Below are 12,993 nucleotides of genomic sequence, written 5' to 3' on the forward strand. Positions count from 1 at the left end.
ACCGACACCACCAGATTCAGATCCTACGGAGGTAACAGGCGCACCGGAAGGAACTACACGGCAGACCCCTTGAACAAAAGTTCTCACTAGAGAGTGAGACGCCAGGGGTCGCTGAAAAAAGACAGCCAAAGCTGAAATTTGTCCCTTAATGGTGCTTAAAGCCAATTTCTGGTCTACTCCTTGCTGTAGAAACAGCAGGATCCTGGATATAGAAAAGGAGCGTGGACGCCATTCTTTCTCCTTACATATGGAGATGTAGGCCTTCCAGGTATGATGATTTCCATGCTCTCAGCATAATTGGGATCACTGAGTCCGAAAGACCCCGGTTCCTCAACACCTGGCTCTCAATAGCCATGTCGTTAAAACCAGCGATGGTAAAGCAGGATGGAGAATCGGACCTTGAGACAGAAGGTCTTCTTGTAACGGCAGTTGCCAAGGGGCGTCTGCCACAAGGCGCACTAGGTCTGCGTACCAAGGACGCTGAGGCCGATCTGGGACAATCAGTATTACTGGAATGCCCTCGGCCTCCACTCTGCGGAGCAAACGTGGCAACAGTTTCACCGGAGGAAAGGCATAGATCAGCTGGTACTGATCCCACGGAGCCACCAGCACGTCTGCCCAAGGACCTGTACACAGATCTCTGTACCTTCCGATTGAGACGGGAGGCCAGATTCACATCTGGTGTGCCCCATCGCAAGCACAGTAGCCTAAACACCTCCGGATGCAACGCCCATTCTCCTGGGTCCAGCATCTGGCGACTTGGGTAATCCGCCTGCCAGTTCTCCACTCCCGGGATGTAAATGGCCGACAAGGCCAGTATATGTCGCTCTGCCCACTGAAGGATGTGAGCGACCTCCCGTGCGGTGGCCGAGCTTCTTGTTCCTCCTTGGTGATTGATGTACGCCACCGCCATGGCGTCTGAGTGGATCCTGATCGGATACCCTCGACCATGTGGAGAGGCATAGCCTGATCGCTCTCAGTTCGAGCAGATTGATCGGCAACTTGGATTCCTCCACCGACCAGAGGCCCTGGGTCGACTGAACTCCCATTACTCCACCCCAGCCGGATAGGCTGGCGTCTGTTGTGATCACTGTCCACTTCAGAGGTAGGAACGTCTTCCCGGACCGAAATGCCAGGGACCTCAGCCACCAGATCAGGGAATCCCTGACTAACTGGCTCACCTGAATCTGCCAATCCAGGGACAATGGAGATTTGTCCCATTTTGTCCATCTCCTTCTGCAGGACTCTGGTGTGAAACTGGGCATATCGTACTGCCTCAAAGGAGGCCGCCATGAGTCCCAGGACTCGCATGCAGAACGACCACCTGTGGTTCATAAACAGTTTTACCACGGCTCTGAGAGTCTGCAGCTTGTCTGAAGGGAGAAACACTCTCGCTTCCATGGAGTCCAGCAGCAAGCCTAGGTACTCCAAACGCTGAGTCGGTACGATCACTGACTTTTGGGTTCAACAGCCATCCAAATTCCTGCAGGGTCTGCATGGTGATTGCCACATCCTCCTCTAACTCTAAGGCGGAAGATGCTCTCAGGAGGAGATCGTCTAGGTATCCCACGATCGCGATCCCGCAGCAACACCAAAACAGGAGCCAATACCTTGGTAAAGACTCAGGGGCCTGATGCCAAACCAAAAGGGAGAGCCACAAACTGGTAGTGGGCTTCCCCGACTGCAAAATGCAGAAACTTCTTACGTGCAGGTACGCATCCTGCATGTCTAAGGATGCCAGGGAGTCCCCTTGCTGGAGTGCAAAGAATACTGAGTGAACTGATTCCGTTCTGAACCTCTGTACTTTCACAAAGTAATTGAGGGCTTTCAGGTCCAAGATTGGACATACCCCTTCCTTTTTGGGGACTACAAACAGGTTTGAGTAGAACCCCTGGAAACGTTCCAAGTCCGGAACAGGTACTATCACCCCGCCTTACCGCCCCCAAAAGGGTCTCCAGCCGAGCCGGGAGTACAGGTATGCTGGAGGGGGGAAAATCTGTTTTGCGGCCAAGAGAGGAACTCTATCTTGTAGCCTGAGGAAATTAGATCGCAGACCCATTGGTCAGACAGCCGAGAGGCCCACCGGGCTGCAAACTCCCAAAGGCGACTCCCGCCCCACCCGTGTTGCGGGCGGGGGCAAACCTTCATGCGGTAGCACTTTTGCTTGCAGGCTTGCGGTTCCAGGGATGCTTAGGTCCTTCAGAGGTCGCCCTTTTGGGCTGGGGATGCTTGGTCGAAGCCCTGGGCGGACGAAAAAGCAGTTTGTGAGCGGAAAAAGAGGGCCCTTGCCTACAGCATGGCTCCTTTAGCCTTCCTGGCCTGTGGGAGTAGTGTACTCTTACCACCTGTGGCATTTTTAATGTCATCCAATGAGGCTCCAAAGAACGGGTCACCAAGGAAGGGAAGATCCGTGAGGGCTTTCTTGGATGCCTGGGCAGCAGACCAGCATTTTAGCCAAATCGGGTGCCTCAGCACCACTGCTGACACTGAAGCCCTGGATAACAGAGGAAGGGTATCCAGGCCTGTGTCACAAATGTACTTCAGGCCTTGCACCAGTTGGTCTGCTAGTTCCATGCAGACAGGAGAAGCCTGTTGCTCACCCAATTCACGGTGCAAAAGTTTTGCCCACTCGATTAGTGTCTGAGGCACAAGTGTGGATGCCAGTACTGGTCGCATGGTTGACCCCACAACCGTAAACAAGGAACGAGCCACTGCCTCAGCCTTCCTGTCCGTGGGGTCCTCAAAGGCAGGAGTCCCCTCTACCGCAATCGTGGTTACTTTGTTTAACCTGGATACTGGGGGGTCCACGACCGTAGGAGCCGACCACTTTTTGAGAAGGCTCTCCTAAAAGGGGTAACGTACAGCCATGTATTTGGGGACCGAAAAGGTCTGTTGCGGTCGACCCCATTCCTTGTAAATGAACTTATCAAAATAACTCGGATACGGGAACACCTTAGGTGAACGGGCTGGCTTACGGGACCGCTACATCAGCAGATGTATCTGCTGGCTCCTAAATTTTCAGGGTATCGCGCACAGCTGTGATAAGTGCTTTGTCATGCACGGAGACTCATCCTCGTTGTCCTGGTCAGCGTCATCTGAAATGACAGAGCAGGGGTCACCACCCTCAGCAGGGCCTAAGTCTGCGTCAGAGCTCAGCCCAGAGGGGGGTGTTCCAGGGCCGCTTTTTACCACCTTTGTGCCCACACACACAGCCTCCATCTTGGCAACGAACAAATTGTGGACCGCCGACAAATCGTCCGGAGGCACTGCACAGTCTGCAGGCGAACCGGTTACCATTGCCTGGATTTCGGGGTAGAAAAAGCAGTTTCTGAAGCCATGCTGACCCTACTCTGCCACCTGATGGGGACTTAGGACAGTGATGATCCCACCCTCCAAACTGCTGCTGGCTGAGAGGCTCTTTCCCACAGGACTCACCACCCTGACTGGTTCTGCGCTGTCCAGCTAGTAGTGCCTGTGTCCCTTGTCAGCTCCCAGGTGCATAGGAGATCACAGTGCGGTGTCCAGAGCTGCTGTAAATGGCGCTGAAACTGACCAAAAATGTGTTCAGGCTTCAAGAAAATGGCCACTGAGCATCCAGTATAAAAGACATAAACACAGGGAAGATGGACGCCAAGCTACAGGAAAGCATGCTGCTCCTTGCCCCACGAAAGATGGCCGCCAAACACTGTATACCATGAGGGACAGTGAAACAGGCAAGAATGGCGGTGAACAGCGCTACAGCAATCGACAGGTACAGCCTCCGGACACCCCCAGGTAGAGGTCCACACACATCCAGCCAGTGCAGTCCTCCCAGGTGAGAGCCCCTGCATGAGACACACACACACCGCTCAGTGGCCTCATGCAGCATCCCCCACAGGGAGGGGGGGGAAGGGAGGCGAGGGACCCCCGAATTGACCTCCCAGGGAATGCACAGCTGCTCAGCCTCACCGAAGCAGGGAGAGCTGTATTTACCAGTCCTGCAGAGCTGGGAGACATTCCAAAACAGACCCACTCTCCGATCAGTATGGGGTGACTGCTGGCCCGGTCCACTGACACAGACATCAGTAGCCCGGTCGCATGTGTGCCCCGGAGCTTTAACGATCACCGACCACCGCTGGAGCTGAGGCCTGTCGTGGCCGACCCAACGCGTAGCTCTGGTCTGCACACGCTCGCTGGCCAGGCTGGGGAGACTATAAGGGTATCCAGCCTGTCGATAGCAGATCATAGGATCTTTAATCTTGCGCAAAAAGCAGAAAAAACATGGACCGATGGGCCCGTCCGGGTTCCTAGGTCCTTCTTCGTTAGGCAAAATAAAACTGAAGCTGCAGGGTGAGGGGTTGTTACTTAAGAGACCGGCTCTATAAGTTCTGCGTTTTTTTTTTCATTACATGTTATGCCTAGTCTTCTCCTAAAAGGGGCGTAACAACCAAATGGTCTAAAGAGAGGAGCTGTGTCAGTCGGTGAATATAAGAGAAATATGTAATGACACTGGCAGGGAAAGGGTTAACAGTATTCCCTCAGTGTGTTTCTAACTGTGTGGGCTCACTGCATGGACACGCTGATCCATGTTAGCAAACAGTATGAAATTGCAAACAATACATTGATAATAAATGTCAAAGTCCAAATAAAGTGACTGTTGTGCTCGAATCCAGAAGTGCTCCAAAAAAGATTTTCTGGCGTGCCACAACACCCCCTCCTGTGCCCCCACTCACCGCATAAAATGGACCCCCAGCCTCAGTCTAGGGCAGTGATAGCGAACCTTGGCACCCCAGATGTTTTGGAACTACATTTCCCATGATGCTCCACTACACTGCAGAGTGCCAGAGCATCATGGAAAAATGTAGTTCCAAAACATCTGGGGTGCCAAGGTTCGCCATCACTGGTCTAGGGGGTCACTTCAGGCTTAACCTCCCTGGCAGCATTCCCAAGTCTGGCTCGGGCTGGAATTTCAGAACCAAAAGCGGTAATCCCGATCCAGAGTCAGGATTGCATCGCAGGATCCAGGAAGAGCTTATTTACCTTGTCCCCTGGATCCTGCGTTGTCTCCCCGCAGTGAGAGCAGCTTGTCTGCCGCTTGATTCATCGTGGAGCTGAGCTCCGTTCCCTGCAACACACAGGGACGGAGAATGGGGCCAAATTCAAAAAGTGAAACTCAAACAATACATACAGCATACTGTAATCTTACAGATTATATTGCTGTATGAAATTATTTCACATCCCTTTTGTCCTTAGTGATTTGTCCAGTGCCCTGCATGTAGTTTTATATTATAAATACTGCCCCTTTACATCAAAAGTTGTTTTAGACCAGCTAGAAAACAGCAATAAATTAGATTTACTTGCAGAATTGAGAGATAATGATTTGTGGGGAGATCAAACACTGAAAGTAATGGCGGCGACAATTCTGCAACTGAGCAAATTTCAGTGGATTTGATTACATTATTGGGTATAATTTTAAAGTTGTTACAACTTCTGATTTTATTATTCAAACTTTATCATACCCAGGATGTCTACTAGACTCTGGTTTGGACAGATTTGAGCGAGTTATTCCTAAGAATTACTGGCCTAAAATATAAAAACGCCAAATTTCCATGCAAAATAATTGTACCGCTTTCAGCACCTACAAATAGACCTAATCATACCACCAGAGAGGTTAATAGTGATGGCCAGGAATGGCAACTTTGACATCAGATCGTCAAACAAAACTTCCTTGTTAAAAGATACTGCCAGAATAACAGGTACCCAGAATGAAAAGGAATGGACTAAATAGTGAAGTACCGCTATGAAAAGGATTTATTGCGCATAAAAATGGATACTTACAAGAAGCAAGATAAAAATCAGGCATAAAAACATGGTGCTATGAATACAGGAAATGCCATTCATGGCGTGCGCTCCACGATACCGGAAGTGACATCAATAGGAACCGGAAAGTATGTTGACGCAATTTCGAGTTACATCAAATAAGAGGGCAGAGGGATGATTCTGAGATCAGAGGATCATCCCTCTGCCCTTTCAAGGACTAGACACCCCTCTCCAACCTCCCATAGGCTGAGCTATATCTGGGCCATGGATACACCTTTCTTCCCACATACTCAAGCATGATCTCAGAAGGGAAATAAAAAAAGCTACCTGAAGACTACTGGGATTTGTGTAGATATCCCAGGAGTCCACACTACACAATTTACCTAGGTGATTGCAGGGGTGGGGGGTTTGAAATGTAGAGTATTAATTTTTTATTTTTAAATAGCCATTAGTGTTAGAGGAGGAAAGTATTCCAAACAGCAACCTTAAAAGGGCAAGTTCACCTTCACAGAAAAATCTGTATGTGAACTTAAACTGGACCTCCTCATTAAGCCAAGTCCCACTGACCTGGAGCCTGGCAATCACCTGCTAGGAGACCTCGTATAGCCACCTCCCCAGTCCAGGTCTTAGAAATCCAACAGCTTAATCTCCTAAACATCTTATAAGGAGGTATGTTTGGAAGCATTCTAATTGGTCAGCGCCGACCAATCAGAACCTGCATAGCCCTTCCTGTCACTGCAGGCGAAGAGGAAAGAAAGTTGTGGGGATTTCAAATCCCCAGATTGGTAAAGTGGCTATACGATCTGTCAGAACAGGTGATCGCCACACTCCAGGTTAGCGGGACAGGGTACGATGGGAAGGGGGTCCAGTGCAAGTTCACCTTACAGATTTTCTGGGAAGAGGCTCAAGTTCCACTTTCAACATAGCCACCAAGAAAATTTAAAATATATATAATATATATATATATATTTTTTTTTTTTTTTTTACAGAAGGTTCCTCACTGTTGGTTTGTCTCCTCAGTCCCACTTTTTCCTGAGGGGCCAACCTCAACCAGAGTGATTCAGAAAGGTTTACATCCTTACTTCACCTGGGCACAAGTTTGTAATATCTGCTCCAATCTGGCAGCTGATCCCAGGATAACTACATCAAGCAGATACAAAGCCATAACTTTAATAAGGAGAAGTTTGGCCATACTTCACCAGCGGAACACAGGAGTGCAGTTCGGTGTGCGCTCCTGTTCCCTGGTTTCCACCACTAGCAGCCTGACATCACCAAGCTTGTCCGGGCTCTGGCCTGATCCAACTTTACACCCAGATGCCTGGACCAGACCTCCTCAGCAGGCAGATGAGAAACAGCCTGCCACTCATGCCCCTCCCACAGCCTGGCCCTCTAGTGAGTGCTAGAGGGGCAGAACCAAGCTGCTGACTGAGTCACTGGATGTCTGCTCACCAAATACTGAGCAATCAATGGGCTTTGCATTCACCTAGGTGGCTATAAATTTAAGAATCCATACTTTGAATGCATGCTTGCCATAAACTATACAGTAGCACTACTACATAGTGAAGATAGCCATTAATACTTTTGAATCCACACAAGACTTTTAGTCTTATTCAGTTGAAAGCTGTAGCATAGGCAGGACACTGGTTTGTAAAAAGAAACATTTAATGTTAGAAAACCATAGAAAATAAATAGTTTCTTTTTTTCTCACAAACTTTTTATAACCATTAAGGAGTGAACATACATAGGAATTAAATCTCAGTAACAAAAGATACAGAGGGGCATTGTGGAAAGGAGGAGTTGTTCCCTTCAGTCATTACACTTTCAAAATATTTGCATAGTCCATTTATTTCAGGAATTTAACCTGATTTAAACAACAGAATTGCAACTTGGCCCAGGTAGAAGTAAATGAAATGCTTGGTCTCATGTGTGACGTAGCTGCCAAAGTTTCTGCCCACAATGCAGTGCCATGTAGGGTTATATTTCTTGTCAAATTCCTAGAAGAAAATATTTTGGGTCAATATACAAGACTGAAAATTCACAATTTAAAAACAATGCAAAAACACTGCAAAAAGTAGCAACTCTTATCAAAGATTAGCATATGCTGTCGAAGAGTAAAAACCAAATTTGGTTTTAGGTTAGTAGTGCAGTACATGTACTGCCTTCAATTTTTCAACAGGTTAATACAGATAATTCTGTGCAGTGCAGCTGCCAAACAAACAATCTTACATCAAAAATGGATGCGACTCTAGAGCAGATATATGCAATTAGCGGACCTCCCAGCTGTTTAAAACTACAAATCCCATCATGCCTCTGGGTGCCATGGTCTTGCTATGCCTCATGGGACTTGTAGTTCTGCAACAGCTGGAGGTCCACTAATTGCATATCCCTCCTGTAGATGGTTGCCGAGCCATACTGCACTCCATGCCTGTCTTCAGATTCCCAAGCACAAGAAATACAGAAAAGTTTCACAATAGTCGATTTGAACTGTATGCACTTAAAGCATTCATAACCCTTTTTACTGCCCACATTGGTAAGGGGTTTATCCTGTGGCTTTTCTGGCCTGCAGCAGACCTATAGCACTCCCACCAACCTTAAAATGCAGGTTGTGTACACTATACAATCTGGATTGTATAGATATATGGTAATATGAGGTCAAACCTAAATCCATGTAATTTGTATACAATCAGGCAGGTCCTAGTCCTACATAGCTGATGGCAGCTCTAAAGATTTAGATCTACCATCAACTATGTAATTTAAGGGCCTGCCTAAATTGATACCAAGTAGACTAAAGGCTGGTAACACCAAGCTTTTTTTGTTCAACCCAGCAGCAAAAAAAAAAAAAAAATTATATATAAAAATATTTTGCTGTACCCCCACCAAGACATACTGGTCAGCGTTGACAATGGCTGCCAGGCTTTGAGCCAGCCCGTTTCTACTGTACCATCTGATTTTGGCCGATATTTGGATCATGTGTACCCAGCTTAAGGGGCTGCATACTTTTGGTAAAAACAATGTACAAAAGGTTGTATAGACCCCTACAGGTCAGGACTAGCATCCTCTTTAGCCATTCAAACGGAGCCAATCAGGAAGGGACAGACTCCATTGATGGTCAGATTCTTGGTCTCCCCCAAGCTCCCCATAGAATACCTCAGCTTAGAATCAACAGGGGACTTTACAGAAAAGCAAAGTCTAACACCCACTCTATCATGCCATCAGTGGCTGCTTTCGCAGAATAGGATGGCTTAGACTAAAGGGAAACACCCATGTGATTCAATGTGCCATTGCTCAGCATTGTTATTTATACACATGGATGCTTAAAAGCAGAGTTCATCTCTACATTTCCAGTATTTTTTATTGAAAGTTTTTAAAAAGTACAAAGGCATCTCAGAACAATTCAGTTGTCCTTTTCATTAAAATACACTATTCTGGTTAGGGCTCTAATACCATTTGAAAACTATCCAGTTTAATGTATTTTAATGACTTTCAAGTAGGACCCAAAAACTCCAGCCATGTCCTGCCCAAGTTCCAGGATGCTTGTTCCCATCACAGGAGCAGTCTTACTTTAAATTTTCCAAACCCACACATCTCTACCCTATAGCAGCAGCATCACAGAAGACAGCTTCTAATGTTTGAGAAATCCCTGGACTGGGCAGGACTGCTCATGTCCGTGAAAGTATTTATGGCAGGCTTTGGGCATGTCAGTCATGGCATATTGTTAGAATGGTTGTGAAGGATTTTTAAAAAGGTAACATGTTACACTTACCCGCTCTGTGCACTTGTATTACACAGCAGCTTGAACCCCCCTTCTTCTGGGGTCCCCTGACAACACTCGACTCCTCTTCTGTGTGCCACCAGAATAAGCAGATTGTTATGGGGGCACATATGCTAGGGTGCGAAAGGCCATACACAGCATGGCTCAGCCTCGCTCACAAGATTTGATTGACAGCAGTAGGAGCCAATGGCTCCTACTATACTGTCCTGTGGGGAGAGGAACACAGACCAGCATTGCTACAGATGGACATAGCACTGGATCAAGAGAAGTTTGGCAAGTATCAAGGGGGACGAGAGGGGGTGCGATACAACTGACTTAACCTTCATGCAGGAAATGCATTAAGCGGAAAAGGGTCTTTGGTTTATAAAGGTGTATAGGTAAAGCCATTCTGGCTATATGTCTATGGATCACAGCATTCTACAGTCCTGCGATCCAGGAACAGGCTGAATCCTGCTGTTTTACATTACTCCAGGGGCTGAAAAAAAAAAAAAAATCCCTACCATGTGGTCAGGATACATCCAGAAATCTGGACTGGCACAGCCTCAGCAGTCTGCTGAGAGCCTGACCCAGCCCCTCCCACCTCCTTCACAGTAAGTGAAGAGCAGCGAGTCGGAGACTGACAGTACCCAGCTCTATGCTCACAGAATGTTAAGAACTGAGCAATCAGCGGCCTTTGATTTCTCAGTGCAGAGCTGGCGGGAGACAGATGCAGCATCGGATCAATACTGCATCCACCTAGGGGAGTGTAATTATTTTTTTTTTAAGTATAGCAATTTGTTTTCTTTTGGAATTGTGCTTACCTAGCAGGATGCAGCATTGGTCCCAATGCTGCATCTTTCCTCCCACTGGCTCCAAGACTGAGAACTGATCAAATACTGCTGATCGCTCAGTTCTCAGGGCTCCCCAAGCAGAGAGCTAGTGACTGTCACCCGTCTGCTCTGGAACGCTAGGCAGTGGAGGGGGCGGTAGCGGCCGGCTCAGGCACGTGGGCGGATCCTAACCAGATGGTTGCGATTTTTCTCAAGCCTCCATCGGCTCTGTGATGTCAGTTGATGGGTTACAGGAGTGCAGAGCACACTGATCCAAAGGAGACGTGTAGCGAAATTAGCACATTTTACAAAACAAACAAAAAATAAAAAATCCTAACCGCGGCTACCAAGCTTGGGTGCACATGAAACTATGGTTTGCATGCATCTTCGTTCTACCTAGAAAATTGTGAATGCATATTGTTGTCAAAAAGACAATACTGCTAGTTACAGGCATAGTAAATTGTAAGAACGGAAGTAATCAGCTTTTCTATCCTCTGATATATTAATATGTTAGTTGCACCTTCCACATTCTCAGATGTACTACCCCCCTAAAGCAGAGTTGCTGTTCAGTGCAGACTTGCTGTGGTATTTTCCAGAACAGCCAAGCCATGGGTTATCTACAGCAGATCCAGTTACGTTGTCTAACAAACAGGTAAGGGAGGGAGACCGCTGGGAGTGGGAAATCTGATCGGACAGAAAAAGGGACTGTGGAGAGGTTAGGTTTTCACCTCCTACTAATCAGGTAGGTCAGGAGACGGCTCACCTTCTTGATATGGGCAGCGATGTCCTTCTCGATGTTATATTTCTCCAGGGCTTGGGTGGCACACTCCACAGAGTCCTGCTGCATCTCCTCCGACATGTCGGCATTCTTAATGACGGCTTTCCTTTCACTCATGGTGGCCTGCGAGCAGAGACAAGAGATTATCTGGGGGGGTCCACAAGACTTGTGATCATCCTCATCTCCAACATTATATATATATATATATATATATATATATATATATATATATATATATATATATATATATATATATATATATATATATATATACACACACACACACACACACACACACACACACACACACACAAAATTAATAAATCAGCTATAGACCAAGGACAATGATGAGCCCCCTCAGCAGCAATGGGGGAGGGGGAGAGGTAGCCTCACTAGATATTACTAGAAAGCTCTACAAGTCCCTCCTGGGAAATCCGTGGGATACAGCTGCCTCAGCTTTCCACGAGTTTCCTGTTAAGAAGAGTCCATGACTGACCACCCTAACTAAGCAGCACTTATCCGCCCTCTCTAGTCAGCATTCCCCCATCTCTCATGCTGGGCTCCGGCTCCCTCTACTCACAGTGTTCCTGGTGTTTTCTCTTCTCAGTCACCGCGTTGTCTCACACACTGCCGCTTGGCGCCTTGGGGCGGCTCTATTACTTACTTCCACGCTTTCCCACGCGGCATCTGATTGGCCCGTAGCTCACCCACACGTTCCCTCATTGGCTTCCCCGTGCGACCTCTGCTGGCTCTTTCTTCAGCGTTTTGTTTCATCCCATAGTGCGCCGCGGTCTGGGCGTCTGTTTCCATAGAAACAAGTTCTGCGACAGGCTGTCTCATGCCCCAAGCGGCGTCTCCTTGGGAACGGAGCATCTTCTAAGGAGGGGTGCGGGCCAGGTGTCGCTGGGTTACTCAGGTAAACGCTAACAAGGGCTGAATGACGAGGCTTGTTATTGTCACCACTTGAGAAGCTCATTTAGCGGCCCATTAAGCTCATTCTTCGATTGCTACACTGGCTCGTGTATATTGTATATATCAGTTACTAACCTTAGTCATGTGTGTTGGTATTTCCGTGTCCATATGTTGGTATGTTTGCTTTTTTTTTTGTTGCAAAAAATACATCACTGTTTTGTATGCCACCCACTCTCACCGGCCACTTTATTAGGTAAACCTGTTCCATTCCTTGGTAACACAAAATGCTAATCAGCCAATCACATGGCAGCGAATCAATACATTTAGGCATGTAGACGTGGTAAAGATGACTTGCTGAAGTTCAAACCGAGCATCAAAATGGGGAAGAGTGACTATGAACGTGGCATGGTTGTTGGTGGCAGACGGGCTGATCTGGGTATTTAAAAAACTGCTGATTTACTGGGATTTTCACACACAGCCATCTGTAGAGTTTACAGAGAATGGTCCAAAAAAGAGAAAATATCCAGCGGCAGTTATGTGGACGAAAATGCCTTGCTGATGTCAGTGGTCAGAGGAGAATGGACAGACTGGTTCCAGATGATAGAAAGGTAACAGTAACTCAAATAACCACTCGGTACAACCAAGGTATGCAGAATACCATCTCTGAAAGCACAACACATTGAACCTAGAAGTAGATGGGCTACAGCAGCAAAAGACCACATCGGGTGCCACTCTTAAGAACAGAAAACTTGAGTTGCACTCGATACTAAGCATTTTCACGGGCATTGGTACTCATGCAAAACAAATAAGTTCCACCGATCATCCTGCTATAGATGCTCTCCAGCATCATTATTGCACTTGCAAGACGATGAATGTAAGAAGGCAAAAAACAAACACACAGCCAAAGACCCCATCTGCATGCT

At 47.3% G+C, this 12,993-nt stretch overlaps 1 protein-coding gene across 1 annotated transcript; it reads right to left on the minus strand.

The window, feature by feature from the left end:
• Window positions 1-5,767: 5,767 nt before the first annotated feature.
• Window positions 5,768-11,281, minus strand: DYNLL1 (dynein light chain LC8-type 1). Its single transcript, XM_077461468.1, has 2 exons — window positions 11,144-11,281; window positions 5,768-7,793 (listed from the first exon to the last, which is right to left on the minus strand). The coding sequence occupies exons 1-2, from the start codon at window positions 11,273-11,275 to the stop codon at window positions 7,656-7,658; spliced, it is 270 nt and encodes an 89-aa protein (XP_077317594.1). The 5' UTR covers window positions 11,276-11,281; the 3' UTR covers window positions 5,768-7,655.
• Window positions 11,282-12,993: the final 1,712 nt, after the last annotated feature.

The sequence above is a fragment of the Lithobates pipiens genome, unplaced genomic scaffold, assembly GCF_037356315.1.
Source record: "Lithobates pipiens isolate NorthernLeopardFrog02 unplaced genomic scaffold, aLitPip1_a1.2 Scaffold_3, whole genome shotgun sequence".
Taxonomy (NCBI): Eukaryota; Metazoa; Chordata; class Amphibia; order Anura; family Ranidae; genus Lithobates; species Lithobates pipiens.